Source organism: Parasteatoda tepidariorum, chromosome 2 (genome assembly GCF_043381705.1).
Source record: "Parasteatoda tepidariorum isolate YZ-2023 chromosome 2, CAS_Ptep_4.0, whole genome shotgun sequence".
NCBI classification, from domain to species: Eukaryota; Metazoa; Arthropoda; class Arachnida; order Araneae; family Theridiidae; genus Parasteatoda; species Parasteatoda tepidariorum.
Window position 1 is genome coordinate 18,143,461 of NC_092205.1, and position 19,398 is coordinate 18,162,858.

General features: G+C 29.9%; 1 protein-coding gene and 2 non-coding genes across 3 annotated transcripts; all 3 read right to left on the reverse strand.

Annotated features, from left to right (window-relative positions):
• Positions 1–7: 7 nt before the first annotated feature.
• LOC107437216 (oocyte zinc finger protein XlCOF6) lies at positions 8–5,283 on the reverse strand. Its single transcript, XM_016049141.3, has one exon. It carries the CDS (start codon positions 5,009–5,011, stop codon positions 3,953–3,955), a length of 1,059 nt encoding a protein of 352 aa, XP_015904627.1. The 5' UTR covers positions 5,012–5,283; the 3' UTR covers positions 8–3,952.
• A 3,783-nt stretch (positions 5,284–9,066) lies between these two features.
• On the reverse strand, positions 9,067–9,138 carry TRNAH-GUG (transfer RNA histidin (anticodon GUG)). The gene has a single exon. It is a non-coding gene; the product is annotated as a tRNA-His (tRNA).
• Positions 9,139–14,661: 5,523 nt separating this feature from the next.
• TRNAH-GUG (transfer RNA histidin (anticodon GUG)) lies at positions 14,662–14,733 on the reverse strand. Its single transcript has one exon. It is a non-coding gene; the product is annotated as a tRNA-His (tRNA).
• Between the last annotated feature and the right edge of the window lie 4,665 nt (positions 14,734–19,398).

The window sequence follows — 19,398 nt, forward strand, 5'->3', positions numbered from 1 at the left end:
TTAAAAATGCATACACAAAATCATTTTATTAAGATATAATCCAATTATTAAAAATGTGAACACAAAACTGTTTTTTTAAGATAGAATCTGAATATTAAAAATAGAAGAAATAAAACTATTCCATAAAGATAAAATCTGATTATTTAAAATGAAAGAAAGGAAACACATTAGAAATATGAACACAAAACTCAATTATTAAAAATATGAACACTAAACTTTCATTAAGATAGAATCTGATTATTAAAAATAGAAGAAATAAAACTATTCCATAAAGATAAAATCTGATTATTAAAAATGAAAGAAAGAAAACACATTACAAATATGAACACAAAACTGTTTTACTAGGATGTATTCTGATTATTAAATATGAAGAAATAATGTTCTAAAAATATGAACACAAAATTATTTAAGATATAATCTAAATAATAAAAATAAATGAATTAAAAAATCAATAATAAATGCATCACTAAATTACATTACATAATATTTTATAACATCTAAGACAATTGCTAACAAACTGAATATTAATAAAAATAAATTAATACATACTTATAAACAAATCTTAGAGAATTCACTTAACTCATAATTTCCAAAAACTTAGCTTTAATATCAAAAACGATTCTTTAAAATGGTAAACAATTTTGTTTTTAATTATTGCAACCATTTTTTCAAAATAAAATTTCTTTATGTTATTAAAGCTCAGATGATCTTAAAATAATGCAAGATTAAACTTTTTGTTACTCTTATTTACTAATTGTTTTCAGTTTTTATCAAAGTAATGAATGTTAATTGCATTGTTCCAATTATACAATATCATTGTCTTCAGAAATTTTTTAAAAATGCAGTTGCCACTTTATCAGAATGGGAAAATCGGTAACAGAGAAGATTAAATTCATCATAAATTTAAATTGTTAAACAAAATTATATTACTATTATATTTTTAATGACAGTTTAATATTTAAGTGTTTGATGGTTCATTTTTTTCTGAATATAAATTTACTTTATTTCAACCAATTAAAAATTTTTTTTTAGATTTATGTTTAAAAAATTTTTTTAGAATTTCCGTTCCATAATTTCATGACCAATGGCATTATTGTGGTAATGGGGTCATCATTACCCACAGGCCCTATTTATTTCCTAGACTATCTGGCATTTATCGATCCTAAGCCGGGTGAGCTACATGCGTCACTGAGGATTAGTCCTCAGACTTTCACAATTATGGTTCAGTGATCCCCAGCCATCCCACCTCTATAAAATTAAATATTATAAAGTTGTAATCTTAGTATACGTTACACAGTGGAGTTGGCGATATTTGGGAGGGCAATAAAGTTTGCAATCTGTAGTGGTAGATTTGGCTCGACATTATTTTTTTTAAAAGCATCGTAGATATTGAACATTGTGATTATAATCTTTATTTGCTTAGATGAGAGGAGAAGAGTATTAAAATAATGAATGTTTTATTTTTCTACAAAAATTTCATTATTAAATTTTGGTTTTAAGATTGAATTTTGTGAAAAAAAATTTTCTTTCTGTAGAATGAATGTTATAGTAGGCATTATTTTGAATGGAATTTTGAATGTGCGTTAAGAAGTAGATTTGTAATGCGTGAAAAAAGTTAATATGATTATGGAGTCAATTTTCTATTGTTGGGCTTCGCTAAAATGATGATTAATGATAGGTATAATTTCAAGGTATTTTGAAGAAAAGAAATAGGATCAAGTTTATAGGTTAGTGAGTAACTTCAAAGTGTGTTTATTATTGTATCTTTCTTATACAGCTGTTTAGTGTTATTAAATTATTAGTTTTGTGTCTATACTTTGCTACATAATGAGTTTTTTTAGTTTTGCTCTTTTTGTGCCATTTGACTGTGAGTTTTAAATTTTCTGATGATTTTTATTGATTTTCTTTTCGTAATTTGTTTATCCTTTTGAATGTATCTTGTTTTTCCTGGACCTCTATACAAAACCATCGGGGTACTGAGGGAGATATTTTAAGCTTTTGCTTCTCCCTCAAATAGAAATGGTTTTGTTTTTAATGGCTACCGGGGCCGGTACCCCCTGAAGACGTCGGCCTCGGTGGTCATATTTTTATTTTATTTCATTTGTTTCTTGTAAAGTCCAATCAAATCACTTTAGGACATAAATGCAAACATAAAAGCAACATAAATGTTTTTAATTTAACAATGTAACAAATATGTAATGAAATTCAACAATGTCAGAGTTTAATACATAAAATTTTCTTGATAATTTATTCCCAATAATATTTGTATTCCATTTGCTGTTTTGTTTTACCTTTCTAGAAAGTTTGAAGGGTTATGTTGCAACAAAATTCTTTGAATGAATTGCTAAATAGTGTAAATTGAAACATACAAAAAAATAAAAAAGTTTAATTTACTCTTCTTTTTACTAAATTGTAATGAAAACTTAGTAATCTTCTATATTTCTTTCTCTCTGTAAATATTTTTTATTAAGATGTTAGGGTAGGTATAAATGTCATTCAGGTATGCAAAAAATTTCAAGGATTTAAGCCCTATTATGTCAAATATAACAGCATTGCATTAAAATAAAATCAACAACAACAAAAGTTAACAACTTGCAATTTTTTTGTATGCACACTCCTTCTATTGTTAGAATACAGCAATTTTGAGCATACATCAATTGTCAAATATGCTTTATGCTCATAACCCTAGATTTATGAAGACAATAAAAAATAAATCACTTCATAAATATATTAAAAATTTTATATCATAGTCAATTAAAATTTTGACATTCGTCCTTCCTGTTCCTTTTTAAATTTATTATAATGATTAGAAAAAAATATATTATTTGGCTTAAAAGAATAGTAAGTAATGGAATATTCAGCAGAATTTTTAATATTCTATAAAATAATTTATCAAAACAATTAAAATCATAATTTATAATTAATCAGAGGAACTAAAAGTATCTCAATTATAAATATTATAACTGTTAACTAATTAATTCTAAATATTAAATATAACTTATTAAATAAATATATAACTTATTTATTATAAATTGCACATTTAATACACCAACAAAAAATAAATTTAGGATTATTTTTCATAATACGTATTCCAGGCCATTTTCATTAGGTGATTGTTGTATTTTTCATCAAAATTGCAACAATCGTAGTATTATGAAAAGATCTTCAAAATTACTTTAGTACTTTGGAACACTAAGACTTGCGGCCTCTCATTAAGAAAAATTTAATTAAAAATAACAATTTGTCTTGTAGAATAAATCCTGTAAGCTCTCTTGTTTCTAGTTAAAGCACAAAAGTCATTTTAACTTTTTTTTTCTGGTGATAAATTGTTGTAACCCTTTCACTGTCACCGGTTTACTCTCATGTTATTTGGGATAATCAACTTGGCAAGGAAATTTTTGCATGAAATTTGCTCATGTACAGAACCAGTTAATGGATCAAGACCATGTAACCTAAGATTTAATGAAACTTATACAATGCACTCTATTCATACTACATAGCCTGAATTAATATACATCAAATACACTTTAACATGTACTAAACCAAAATCAGAAGCTTTTTCATACATGTAATGGTATCTTCTTTACATTCACTAGCACATTTTTTCCAAGTAACATAAACAGAACTACTCCATTTTATAGACCAATTTGATCAAGCATAATCTGGCCATTAAAATAAGCATTACTTTTGCACATCATTGCTCAATCTAGCCAACAAAATAGCATTATTTGGTATATCATTATTCAATTTTGTGATTAAAATAAGCATTCCTTTTGCACAATATTCAATCTGGTCATTAAAATAAAAATTTCTTTTGCCCATCATTATTCAATCTGGCATGCAGATTAAACAGTTTGAGAAATGCATCTAACAACTAGAGAAAATAGCACAAAAACTTTTGTGGCAAAACTTTATATAATTTCCTCATAAAGTAAACTTTCACATTTAGATTTTATTCACCGGCATGAGTTAACATATGCTTATTCAAATCACCTTTCTGAGAATAAGTTTTTTCACAAACTTTACAGACATGGTGATTCTCATTCGAATGGGTCGCATAATGTCTCTGCAGCGTGGACAGCTGTATAAAACTCTTGCTACAGATGTAGCAAGTATGTGGCTTTTCTCCCGTATGGATCATCATATGATCACGCAAGTGAACCTTCTGTGCAAAACTCTTGTTGCAAATATTGCAAGCATGCGGTTTTACAACACTATGCGACAGAAGATGATGGTTTAACCGTCCCCGGGAGAAAAAGCGTTTTTCGCACACGTCACAAGCGAATGGCTCTTCTCCAGAATGACTGCTGGCGTAATGTTTTCTAAGATCTTGCGGCGAGGGTAAATCTTCTTCACACAACTGGCAGATGTGCCTTTTTGAATGTGTTGACATATGAGCTTGCAACGCTTCTTTGTCAACAAAAATTTCATCGCATCTCTTGCAGGCGTGTCCTCGGTCATTAATGTGCTTCAATAAATGCTTTTTCAAACTCTGATTCATGTAAAAGCTTTTATCGCATGCATTACATTTAAAAGGCTTAACTTTAATGTGCACCAACAGGTGATGCTCCAAATGTGTCCTCTGAGAGAATTTTTTATTGCAGACGGAACACACATGCGGCTTATTTCCCGTGTGTATCATGTAATGTTTTTTCAAGTCACTTTTTTGAGTGAAGCCCCTCTGGCAAATATCACAGATATTACGCTTGATGCCAATATGTCGTTCGTAATGTTTGTTTAAATCACTTTTTTGCGCGAAACTCTTGCCACAGATATCGCAAACATGGGGTTTCATTCCAGTGTGTGTAAACGAATGAAGATGCAGTGAGTATTTTCTATTAAAACCTTTATTGCATATGGGACAGATATGGGGAGCGAAAGTAATGTGATTTGCAAGATAGTGGGACTGCAAATCGTCAGGTGCAAGCTCTTCATTGCAAACGACACAAATTTCATTAAGATCTAGAGGCGATTTTAAAAGTTCGTCGGGAAATAAATCGTCAGTTTCCATGTCAATTCCTGTTTGATAATCCACAGTGCTGGTTATTATTAAAGATATGTAACTTTAAGTTGGGAAAATGATGAGTTTCAATAAATTAATACTAGAAAATGTGAATTAATTAGATTAAAATGAAAGTAGTTAATTTGGATCAAGTTTAAAATACAACTAAAATCAACACCTGACTCACAAATAATGATCGATAAAGAGATGAATGTTTATGTTTATGTTTTTTCGATCTCAAAACAACAATATGACAAGATGGAGACGATTAGAAACAAACGCTTCCGGATATTTACTTTTGGCTCAAAACATCATGCACTAAAATAGCGAATTCGAACGTTTCCTTATCTTTCTTAGTTCCAGTAAATACTTTAAAAAATATTACTTTACATTTATTAATTTCTTCAATGTATATTTGCGCTTTTAATATTTTTTGAAGTAATCAACTACCTGAGCTGTAAGCTCAAGAAGAATGATCCCTTGGGCTCCTACAATAGTCCGATCCTTCTCAAATAGAATTAAATTCCAAGTCCTCATTGTTCAAGTTGAAGACAAGAATATGGTGATAGTTTTACAACAAAAATTATTCAACAATAACAATACACACAACATATGAGTAAAAATTTATTCAAGTATAATGCATACAAATATGTGAAAAGGTGAATAAATTAAAAGGATTATTTTCGAGTTTCATGCAGTTTAAAAACCATATTTAAACCTTAATCTGATAAATATGTTACACAACAAGAAAAAAAAGAAATGCCTTCATAATGACTTAAAATTTTTTTAATTTTGATTTCTTTTTAATGTTAGAAATTGTGTTTCGTTTTGTTATTTTAGTTATAGTTAAATTTAAGGATAGTAGATGGCTGCAACAAAAATTATATCTGAATTGCTTAAAATGAGTTTGTCCCCCCCCCCCCGCTCATACTTTACTATATCTAATAAGTGTCCGATTAATGAGAAGAAGACAATCAGAAAGTTTTGAATTACATCGTCGATTATAATCTCTTATAATTTTAGGACATTGACATTGGAAAAGAAGAAAAAATGAAAATAAGGCAATCGTCCTCTATAAACAGTATTCGTGTAGCAACTAAAATGTCAATTTAAAGAAAGTGATTTTGTGCAACCATAGTTTTCATAATGTTAAGCAAAATCCAGAAAAATTTATGAGACTTTTGAATTTTCTTTATATTTATTTGCATCTCGGTCTTGTAAAAAAAAAAAAAAAAAAAGCATATCTCTTTACAAATATTTCTAATAATCAAAAAGCATTTCTAACTCATGAAGGGAAAAAGAAAAATCTTTGAAAGATCTATTCTTTCGCCTTACATACAGTTACAGCTTTGCTTTGACTACATACGTCTGTAGTATAGTTTTTTTAAATTTAAAATTAAGGATTAAAGAGTCTTAAGACTGTCCCCTTTTTGAATTAGTATATTAAAGATGAAAATTGAAAATATTTCTATTCAATTATTCAAAATATCTGTAAAATTTGAGTAGCTCTATCACCTATAATTTACATATTTTTAAAACACATTTAAGAAAGAGCAGGAGTATATCAAGAGGGGGGATGTCGCCATTTTTTTTGGGGGGGGATACTTATTTAAAAAAAAAATTATTTATACAATTTTGTAGTTTTAAAACCGCAAATTAGATTTAAAGTGTTTTATTGATTTAAGTGAGCTTTCTTTTACTTCTTTGGGGAGACAGTTTTTAAAATCCGTTTTGTAGGGGAATTTCAATTAAATAATATTCATTTGACTGAACTGAATTGATCGGTTTATTATAACTTTAAAAGAAAAAAAATTGCTCCTTTCACTTTGTGTATCAGTTCTACTCGCAATCTTAAATAAACTCTTTTTTTTCAGTTTTTTTTCCTGATTTTTTTTAAATGTTAATTTTGTCTTTCGAAATAATATTTTGCAAAATATTTCTATCAGTGATTTTATAATAATTAAATAAATCAGATGTAGTAAAACATTGTCGTTGTTTAAATAAAAATTTTGATGTATTTTTGTCGTTTGTGGAAATTAAGGAATTTTTCAAATTTTAGGAGATCTCCCCATCAGCCTTACAAAGATGACTCTAACAAAACTTTTTTTAATTTCTTATTTATTTATTAATTTTTTAGTTTTTAGTGACTAATACATCGCTAATCCTTAAAGTTAAATGAATGAATAAAATTTCATAAATATGTTTTCAAGACCCTTAAAAAAGTGTAGAACGATCGAGCTAACGGAGAAAGCTCTCGCTCTCGAAACAAGCGACCAAAATTAGATTCCTAGCGAAGGCTGAATGATTTTTCCATTCTACATCGACTGAAACTGTTAACGTAAAATACACACACACACACATCGTTGTACTGATGATATGAAAATAGAGTTAAAAGTTCAAATGTTAGTCAATTTAAAGCCAAAAGCTCCTTACGAAGACGAATTATTCAAGAGTTCCTTTGTCTGTTGAGTTAGATTCAAAATTGCAAGGTTAGGATATGAAAGTTGTTGACTGAAATACACTTGGCTCTTCATCGAATGGTAGGGATTTAAAAATAAAAAATTATTAACTCGTACTACTTTCAATTAGAAAAATACCTTATAAAAAATATTTACAAAAATACTTTGTAAAAATTTGTTCATTGGAAAATATTTTGTTCATTAACACAAAAATGCGATATAATTAAAAAAATATATTTAAGTAGCGAAAATTAAATACGAGGACTGTATGCTTAAGTTTAATTTGAAATTTCTATGATAATGATTAAATGAAAATTAGAATAAAACCATTATTAAAGCATCTAAATAATTTAAAGAAAAATAATTGATATCAAGCCTTCAGATTTATGCAACAAATGTCTCTAAAATTTCGTTTGTTTTTTTATGATTGGAAAAGTTTGGCATAACCAAACATACTTATGATGAAATTAGCACTTGCAACAGATAATAAATAAAAAAAATCTGCACAAAAACTTATGATTTTTTTTTTTTTTTTTACTTTTTAATTTAATTTAAAACTCGCACAATTTTTCTTTAAATCCGAAAGGAAATAAATCGATAAATAAAGCTTCTAAATACGAAATCAGATTATTCTAAACAAACTCTCAGATTCAAAACTGGTAACATTTTAAAATGAAGGTACTGAAATTAAATTTTTTAAATTTTTTTTCTCCCAAAAATAATTTCAATTTTTTCCCCTCCGTATTTTTTGTATTTTAATACAGTTTCACTCCTTAAGAACATATTTTCGTGAATAAAATTGTACCAGAGTCCATAAAATAAGCTTTTTTCCGCAATCTTAATTTTCTGCACCTGTGTTCTGCACTCTACATACAAAATGATTTCAAAAGGGAAAGAGATGATTCCTAATCGTTCATCGTTGAAGATAGAAAAGAAAAATCTTTACTTTTTCACTTGATCTCTATTTCATTCTGCGATTTTATTAACTTTAAAAAATACTGTCATTGTTTTGCAAGCAGTTTATTATTATTATTATTATTATTGGTACCTGAGATGAAAATAGCAATCTGAAACACCCGCTGCCGTGCTGGAGGGCTTCTGTAACCAGACTCACTTATGTAGTACTTTCACTGAAAAGTTGATGCACCATTATCGCAAAATATCAGTTTTTTTTTAACTTTCGTATGGAGCAAAACTGCAAAACCTTGCTGTGCTCTTTAAATCTGAAGAATTCGTCAAAAATGTCATATGATTTCCACATTGTTGTTGAACAGCCGACCCAAATTTGAGTTTGCGACTGTCAATGTTCTACTCTGTGGCCTTGTAATTTTGAACCCAACCCAGAAGATAAGGAAACTAATAGAAGCATTAGCACTACCTTTAGTGGAGGACTTTTTGATGCAACTAACATGCATTTGAGTTACATGGACATGAAAACCACAAAGGCCCACCGGCAGTGGTATTTTGACCCATGATCCACTGATGATGATGATTTTGACCACTAAGAATTTTTTATCTATATTTTTATGTCAATAATTGCAAATTTTATATGATTAATTCAAAAATAAATGTTTTTTTAAACATAAGAAACTAAATAAAAAAAAATGCCGTGACCAGGATTCGAACCTGGGTTATTGCGGCCACAACGCAATGTACTAACCACTATACGATCACGGCTACGTTTATCAGCGTCTTAAAGAAAAACTTTATCTTTTTCGAAAGAAATTTGCCCTACTTCTTGCCAAATTAAGGTAATTTAATGATGCATATCGTCAGCAAGTATTTTCAATAATTACTAAGAGATTCGATAATCACATGCAGATGGCAGTGCCATTATTTTTAGCATCAAAAACTTCTGATTCTAAAACTTCAAATTCCAAAACCTTTGCAAAGCGCTTAAAATAATTATTTTAAAATTTTTTGTGGGATTTTTGGGAGGGAGATGCAGCATAATCGAGTCAGAAACTCGCATTTAGAATTTATATAGTAGAATTATCTTTAAAAACATTACTTCTTTGCAACGTCTATCTTACTTCCCACCTAATAGGAGTAAAACTTTTGAAGTTAAAAATTTATTTATTTTGATTTTAATAGGTAACGAAATTTGAACCAATCTAGAGAAAAATTCGAAAACCTATTGAAATTTATGAAAACTCTGTTTTCAATATGCTCAATAATTACAAAATGTGTATATTTTATATAATTTCGAACTAGTGTATATTTGACCAATATATTTTATGCAATTTCGACTTTGTGTATTATTTTTAGAATTGCGTATTACGAGGGTTGCTATTTATATTTCTGTCCTAATAATGAAAAAACAAACATGTAGGATCGAAATTGGTTTTATTGCTTTTTAAAATATTCTCCATGATGATCAATACACTTTTGCATGCGTTTGAACCAATTTTCAAAGCACCAGAATGAACACCATTGAGGTAACTCCAAAACATGCGTTTTGAATGCATCAACCGCTTCTTCGGGGGTCGAAAATCGTTGTCCACGTAATTTATTTTTGATGTGTGGGAATAAGAAGAAGTCATTGGGTGCCAAATCAGGGCTGTACGGCGGATGACCCATCAGTTCGATCTTTCGCTCCGTCAGAAATGCCTTTGTTTGAGTCGATGTGTGAGAGCTCGCATTGTCATGATGAAGAATGATTCGCCTGTTCTTCTGCTTTTTTCGAATTTCTCCGATGACTTCTGGCAAACAAATGGTCGTGTACCATTCAGAATTGACCGTCCTGCGTTGCTCTAACGCCACTGTTGCCACATGACCGTTAATGCCGAAGAAACAGGCAATCATTTGTTTCGATGTGCTTCTTCCTCGAACAACTTTTGTTGGTTTTGCCTCGTCTTGGAAGACCCATACAGTTGATTGCTGTTTTGTTTCCGGCTCATATGCATAGATCCATGATTCGTCACCTGTGTAGATGTTATACACAGCCTTTGATGTACCTTGAACGTATTTTTCCAACATTTCCTTGCACCAATCGACACGAGCCTTTTTTTGAGCGTTTGTCAGATTATGCGGGATCCAACGCGAACAAATTTTTTTTACGCTCAAATGTTCATGCAATATTTTATTGATGCTAGTCATACTAATGTCCAAAGACGCCTCTATCTCACGGTATGTCACATGACGATCTTGCTTTATCAGTTCACGCACAGCATCGATCTTTTCTGGCACAACAACGGATTTTGGACGACCTGCACGGGATTCGTCCTGGATCGAACATCGACCACGATTAAATTCGTTATACCAATTTTTTACAGTGCTGTAGGATGGCGCTTTATCGCTGAATAAAGAATTAAGTTCATCGAAGCACTCTTGTCTTGACAATCCACGTCGAAAGTTATGAAAAATAATGGCACGAAAATGTTCACGATTCAATTCCATTTTTTGAAAGAGAAGAACTTTTCAATTTACTGTCAACAACACAAATGAAGCTATAATGGTAAATCGTCTGCTGAATTTATGTTTAAAAATATCAAGCTTTCGATTAAAATCGTCTGCGATCGCCTAGCAACACTTACTGTTGCCAAGGCCAGAAATATAAATAGCAACCCTCGTACTGCTGTAAACTGTTGCGCATTATGAACATTTTTCTTTAAATTACATAAAAAACTTAATGTTGGTAAATAATTTTTTTTTTTGAGAATCATTATATCTATAGAAATTAAAAGAGCATGTATTTGTTTGTGTGTCTCTTATAATTCCAGAATTGTTTGCGCTAAGGTCTTGAAATTTAAGCAGCCATTGCAAGGGCAAAATTTAGCCTCTATTCAAAGAATGATTGGTAAAAGTTTAATTGGTTCATACGGGAGGGACATTTAAACATTGAATTCTTCCATTAAGGATTTCATAAAGGAATTCATAAATGAATGATTTCATAAATGAATTCAGACAATTAAACTGCAGTCGATTCTTNCCCCCCCCCCCCTCAAATATTCAAGAGATAACACTAATGCTGTATTTTCTATCCTACAGCTCTGTTTAATCAGAAGCGGAATTCTCGTCTTTTTATTTATTTGTTCTTTAAATTTGGTAAGCTCGATGTTAGATAAGCTCGACTCAAATTACGTATGTGACTTTATAAAGTTTACGTTATCGAATTAGTACACTTAAACTAGCGGAATCTTTATTCTTTCATTGATGTCATTTTTTTAGTGGAGTTTTTAGTAAGCATTTTTTCAGTGGAAGGATCAAATAATTATTTAGTGAATGAGCACCAAATATTTTTTTAGTGAATGAGTACTAACCTTTAAAAAATGAAATAAGCACCAAAGATTTATTTTGTGAATGAGCTCCAAATATTTATTTAAATGATGAGCGCCAAATATTAATTTAATGAATAAGCACCAAAGGTTTATTTAGTGGGTGAGCACCAGATTGCACCAGATGTTGTTTCTGTCTATCAGCTGTTTGCGCGTAAATTGCAGGAAAAAAATCTCACATGACATCATTTACATCCAGAAAAGCAAGATTTTTCTAGTTGAAAAATCTCCGGTGCTGTCATTTATAGACATGGAAGTGAGTTGAATCCGTTGTACACTTAGATTAATCAACTATAAAGCACCTGTATGATTGCTTACTTGAACTTTCGAAAATTGGTTATTAAGAGAGGTTTAAAATATTGTACCAAATCAAAGATTTTGACAATTTCTTTTGTCTGAAATGGAATTGAAAGGAAGTACAACATGCAAAAACAAAGAAAACACTAAAAAGAAGACAAAAGTAAATAAATAAATGAAAAAGAGAAAGCAAATAATAGACAATTAAACAAGGAGGCAATTATTGCCTGTAAGATTTCGTTTGACTCTTACTTATTGATGTATATAGGTTTTAATTTTTTTAATNATATTTTAGATTAATTGATTTATTAATTTTAATTTAATTGTATTCAAACATGCCTTCAAAATAAAATACAGTTACACTATAAAAATAAATATTAAGTGATTTAACTTACTAGAACGTTAAATCAATGAGAACCCTGAGCTTGTTTCGTTGCAATGAGACGTTTTCATCTGGGGGTAATCGGAGACAATAATACATTAAAAACATTCAAAAATTTATGTCACTAACTTCGGTGGCCCCTTTTTTTAAATAAATAATATTTTAAATGGAATACAGATATTTTTAATTTGGGGTATAAACCTAGGAATTTAAATTCAGTTTCAATGAAATGGGCAGCCCGGTTCAATTTGATCCACGGACCTGGGGTTAGGGAACACTGATCTTGTGCACTGTTTACGACCGTGGATGCAACTATGATTTAGTATTTTAAGCAGAACTAGTATATTAAGCGTGGTTGGAAATAGTATTTTAAGCAGAGGTATGGAGTAAATACTAGAGAAGTATCAAAAGCTCCCCTCCCTAAAATGTGCTTTTTCTTATTTCCATAGTAACATTGTAATATTATAAGCGAACTAGATAGTAAGTTACAAACAGAAGTAGACAGAAAAGTTAAAAACAGAAGTAGACAACAGAACTAAAATGGCAAACAAGTGTTTCTTTGGACTAAGAAAGCAATTAAGATCAAGAATAATCAGTCGAAAAACTAAAATTAAAATTTATAAGACTCTTATTCTACCTGAATTGCTTGCTCTATGCAAGTGAAACAAGGACACTAAATGCAGACACCCAGCGTACGTTTGGTGTTTTCGAAAGAAAATCCTTAGACATATTTTTGGCCCAGTACAGCCACAGATAGTGCAGGTCATCCGAAGCAATAGATTAAGAAGGCTTGGCCATATCTGGAGAGGTCCATAAAATAATGCAGTCCGAATCGCCACCTTTAAAAATCCTTCGGGATCTCAGGTTGGAGGAAGACCTCCAACTAGATGGCTAGATGACACTGCTAAAGATCTAAACGTATTAAAGATAAACAACTGGAAAAAAGTCACCATGGACCACCAGGAGGCGTTGGAGGCTACGTGTGGTTAAGGCAGCCATGACCTGTAAGTCGTGCTGAAGAAGAAGAAGGTAGTAAGTTAACGAATAATGTGACCTTTGAAATTTGATATCGTTATCAGAAAATGATCACTTTTATAGTCAATACTTTTATAGTCAAAACTTTTATAGTTTTATAGTCAACCCTTTGCTTTTATAAAGTTACGAGTGGGACAATTATGTTATAACATGTAATTAAAATAAGAAAATTCCAGGAATCAATCTATAGAAATCAAGCCAACTCTTGGAATCAGAATTTGCATCACATCAATTCCTAGATTCTTTCTAAAATATATAAATGATGGTAATAATAATAATAAAAAAAAATTGAACTATTACAATGAATTTGATGAATCAACTGAAAATATTCATCGAAACTACACTCTTGGATAAAAAGCCATGTTAGTATTTTTAAGCAATTTATTTTGTTTTATAACCGGCATTAAGCAGCCACCATTTTGATTTAAAAGGTCAGAAATATCAAACTAGTCAAGAAAAAAATATATAGTTTCCATTTTAATTAAATAAAGTTATATTTTAGATCAATAAATACAAAATATGCATATTTCATAATGTTTGTAACTACTGTACATTTGTTATACGTTACGGAAAATGATCATTTCAGTTATATATTTAACCCTTTATGTTTATAAAGTTACGAGTGGGACAGTTATGTTATGAAGTATAATTAAAATGAGGAAATTCAGGGGAATCAATATATGTAAATCAGACAAACTATTCTTAGGAACAGGATTTGCATCACACCAATTCATAGATTCTTTCTAAAATAAATAAGAAAAAAAAACTGAATTATAACAATGAACTTTTTTAATTAATTTAAAATCCTCTTCGCCAAAGTTATGTTAATATTTTTTAAATGTTTTATTTTATTTAAAAGCGGACGTTAAACATCTTATCCAGTTTTGAGTTAACGTTATTAACAATGTTAACTTTCTTACACTTGTAATTTTGGACCCAACACAGAAGATAAGAAAACTTCTGGATTAAGCAATGAGACAAATTAGTTTTTACAAAAGACTTTTAGATGTAACTAATCTGCATATGCTTTTTATTGAGACGAAAGTCACGAAAATCCTTGTCCTTAGCACGAAAGTTTGGGGATTCTAACAAATGAACCGTCATGCATCATTAATTTGTCATATTTATTTTTGCAATAATAATAAAAAATTTATTTAATTAATCTAAATATAATTATGTTTTAGTAAAGTTATGATTAAAAAAAGAAAATGCCGTGACCAGGATTCGAACCTGGGTTATTGCGGCCACAACGCAATGTACTAACCACTATACGATCACGGCTACATTTATCAGCGTCTTAACGAAAAACTTAATCCTTTTTAAAAGAAATTTGCTCTACTTTTTCCCAAATTAAGGTAATTTAATGATGCATAACGACAGCAATAAATTTTCAGTTGATATTAAAAGTTTTGGTTATTGCGCACAGATGGCAGCACCATAGTTTAAGCGCATCAAAACTTCTGATTGTAGTAAAACCTATAAACTTCATAAATCGTTTAAAATTATTTTAATGTTTCTTGTTGGATTGAAGGACGGTGCAATATAATAGAACACAGAGCAGGGTTCCCCAACCTTTTTGTACCTAAGAGCAAATGCCAGAATACCGGTCGAATGGCGGGTACCATTTATTTTTTCAAGATAAATTTATAGTTAATAGACATAGGTAATAATACACACTACATATAATGCGCAAAAAATTTAATTTTAATAAATAATTTAACATAGGAATATAAATTAGTATTAATAATCTTGTGTAAAATAAATTATTACTNCTGGACAGCGCTTCATAATTGGGAGAATATGATGAAATTCCTGCTCGCAAGCAGTCGTCAAGGTGTTCATCTGTAAGTCGGGATCTATATTTTGATTTTATGATATTTATTGTCGAAAACCATGATTCACACGAGTATAATGAACCAAAAAACGACTTTATTATATAAGCTGCTCTTTTTAAGAACGGAATTTATTTCTGTCAACTATATCCAGAATTTCTTTTCTGATGTAATAGTTTTGAGGATAATGTCATTCTGAAGATCCAAAATTTCTATCTCCACTTCTTCTCGCCTTACTTGAAGAAATTCTGAAATGTATGTTGTTATTACGGTTACGTTGATTTGGTTGGTAGAAGGATTTACAAAAAAGGTGATCTAAAGCTCGATGATATTAAATTGTTTAAAGCGCTTTTCAAATTGATCTTGAAGCAACTGGAGGTTTATGAAAAAATGTTGATAAATCACTGTCACCTATAATTTTTTTTCATGTTTGGCAAATGCACAAGAGACTTCATTTTCAAATGTGATATCCACAAAACTAGCTTAGCTCTGAACGAGTTTATAGCTCCTATGATTCTTGCTATATGTCTGCCCTTTCCATGCAGCTCCAAGTTTAAATTATTTAGTTTTTCCATTATATCCGTTAGGAAAGATAAATCTGCTAGCCAAATAGGATCTCATAGTTCTAAAAACATTTGATTTTGGCTGCAAGATAGTTAAATGTAGAAATCTATCAACTACTTTGTCTTTACTGATCTCATGTATGTATTTGCATAGCATTTTATGGGAAAATGGAAAACTGAAATATTTTATCATTGGGTACAAGCAGCGGGCGCACCTAGACCGATCGACGGGTGCCATGGTGCCCGCGGACATAGGGTTGGGGACCCCTGTAATAGAGTAATAGATTTTTATTGCGATCATTTAGAATTTAGTTGCTAAAATGATCTATAAAAACACTTGCTCTTCACGACGTCTATTTTACTTCCCACTAGATATGGGTAAAAAAAAATATTTATTTCTGAAAATAAAATTTTTTACTTTGATATTAAAGGGTTAGAAAAATAGAACCAGACTAAAGAAAAATTCTACTTTTTGTTGAAATGTGATAAAACTATATTTTAGATCAATAAATACAAAGTGTGCATATTTCACATTATTTGGAACTATTGTATATTTGACTAATTCATTTATGTAATTTTGAATAAGTGCATTATTTTTATAATCGTGTTGCACTGTGATTAACTGCTACTAATTATGAAAATTTAAATTTAAACTACATCAAGAATTAAATGTTGGTAAGTATAATTATATAACATTTGTTAAATATTTAATGATATTTGAGATTGTTAAATTATTTAATAGTATTTCAGAATTATAATTTAAATATTCCAATGATATGTAATAAATAAATAAAAGGGCGTGTTTTAGTACAGAAGCTATGAAAAAAAAATACGCTATGCCCAGAATTCGAACCTGGGTTATTGTGGCCATAACGTAATGCACCAAACACCAGACGATTGCCGTTACGTTTACCGTTACATACTTAAATAAAAACTTAAATCTTTTTTTAAAGGAAATTATCTTTACTTTTCCCTAAATTACGGTAAATTAATGATGCATAACGTAAGCAAGTAATTTTCAATTATTACAAAGAGTTTTGATTATCACATCAAGAGAGTAGCATCATAGTTTTAAAGCATCAAAAACTACTGATTATATCAAAATCCGAAGACTTCATAATGCACCTAAAAGTATTATTTTCCTTGAAATTGGAGGGAGGAATATGCAGTAAATCGTGTAATAAATTTGCAATGCGATCATTTAAAATTTAGATGGTAGAATTATCTTTAAAACATAACTTCGTTGCGACGTCTATCTTACTTCCCATCTGATAAGGGTTAAAAAAAATTATTTTGAAATTAAAAGTTTATTAATTTTGATTTCAATAGGTAAAAATATCGATCTCATCCTAAGAAAAATTATAAATTATGCCGAAATACATTAAAATTATATTTAATTTTAATAAATACAAAGTTTGCATTTTTCATATTGTTTGGAATTAGTGTATATAAGACTAAATTATTTTATGTACTTTAGAATTAATGTGTTATTTTTATAATCGTATTGTACTGAAATTAACTGTTACTTACTATAAAAATTTCAATTTAAACTTTGTAAAAGACTTAATAAAGGTAAATAAAAATATTTGTTCGAGAATTATTATAATTTAAAAAATCCAATGATATCGAATAAATAAATAAATATAAGGGAAGAGTGTTATAACAATAAATTGTTCGACTTAAGTTCTTAAAATTTTTGCAGTAGATGCAAGGTCTAAATTTCCCCCGATTCTGAACATCGTTCGTAATTAGTTCCTATTTTAATTAGTAGAGGGAGACACATGAAAAAATGATTTTTTTTTTCCTCAATGGTTTAATAATAAGCATCATTAAAAAATTTTTTTTTTTCACACAGCATGTTATTTAGTCATTACTTGCTTTTTTCATTCGTTATGTTAAGTAGGTTTGGGTTTGAGGATCAACGTGGATGTTTTTAGAAGGACTACGCTTCCAAATTAGTATTTTAAAGTTATCGGAAACTAAAATGTTTTTTTTTAAAGGGTTGCATATTTTGGAGTCGTGAGTTAAATTTTGCTTTCAAGCATTAAAATGCTTTGCAAAATCCGAAACGCTCGCATTGTTTTCGATTATAAACATTTGAAATATTCAGAAACTCTAAAAAGTGTGGTTTTTAAATTTGTATTTTCATAAAATAGCTGTTTTTTAACACTCATCGAATTTTTGTCACATTCTTACAATTGTATCTAGATATATAGGGAATTATTTAGTGAAAGAGCACCAACATTTAAAGAGTGAATGAGCATCAAATATTTATTCAGTCGATAAGCAAGAAATATTTATTTAGTGAATGAGCACCAAAGATTCGTTTGTGGGCGTGCATCAGATTGTATCAAATGTTGTTTTTGGTCATTTGCATGAAAATTACAGAAAAAAATTACATGCGATGTCATTTTTCGCCAGAAACAAAAGATTTTTTCCAGTTAATAGATCTCCGTTGCTATTGGTCATCGACAAAAATCGATATAAGTGAAATTTGTTGCACACTTAGATTAATCTACAGAAAAGCCAGTACACTTATTGTATAATTTAACTTTCGTAAATGGGTTATTAAGGGAGGATTTTGTTGAACTAAATTAAAATCGTCATCGCCAGAATCATTTTGGTATTTTTTAAATATTTTATGCTATTTAAAAACCGGCGTTAAACATCCGATCCAGTTTTGAGTTAACGAGTGACAATGTTAAATTTCTCTCCCTTGTGATTTGTAACCCAACACAGAAGACAAGGAGACTTCTGGATCAAGCAATGAGACAAATTAGCCATTACGAAGGACTTTTTGATGGAACTAACCTAAATTTGCGTTACATTGAGACGAAAACCACGAAAACCTTCCACGGTCGGCTCAAAGGCAAGGGGATTCGAATCCATGAACCGTCTATCCCAATGAATTTGATAAATTTATCTTTATGTCAATAATACAAAATTTATTCAATTAATCACCACAAACAGTACGTAAGAAACTATGATCAAAAGAAAATGCCGTGAACAGGATTCGAACCTGGGTTATTGCGGCCACAACGCAATGTACTAACCACTATACGATCACGGCTACGTAAATCGCATTCTTAAAGAGGAATTTAATCTTTTTAAAAAGCAATTTGCTCTACTTTTCGCCGAATTAAGGTAATTTAATGATGCATAACGGCTGCAATTAGTTTTCAGTTAATATCAAAAGTATTGATTTTCGTGTACAGATGGCAGCACCATAGTTCATAGCATCAAAACTTCTGATTGCATTAAAACCTATAAACTTCCCTTATGAAAAAATCGAGGTATAAATGAGGTATAAACGAGGTATATTTTAAAGGTATAAAGGAGGTTGTTGTTTAAATACGTCGTAAAGGTTGAAAAGGGTGCAAATGAATACCTCAAAATCAACCTCAAATATACCTTAAATATACCTCCAGAGGTATATATGTTTCAGCCTGAAGTATATTTTTTTACACTTGTGGAAGTATTTATTCAACAACCTAAGGTGTGTCATTTTACACTTCAGGTTATTATAAATCAACCTCAGGTGTATTTTGTTC

Coding starts and splice junctions, on each gene's coding strand:
- LOC107437216 (XM_016049141.3), bottom strand. CDS start 5,011: ATGGAAACTGACGATTTATTTCCCGACGAACTTTTAAAATCGCCTCTA.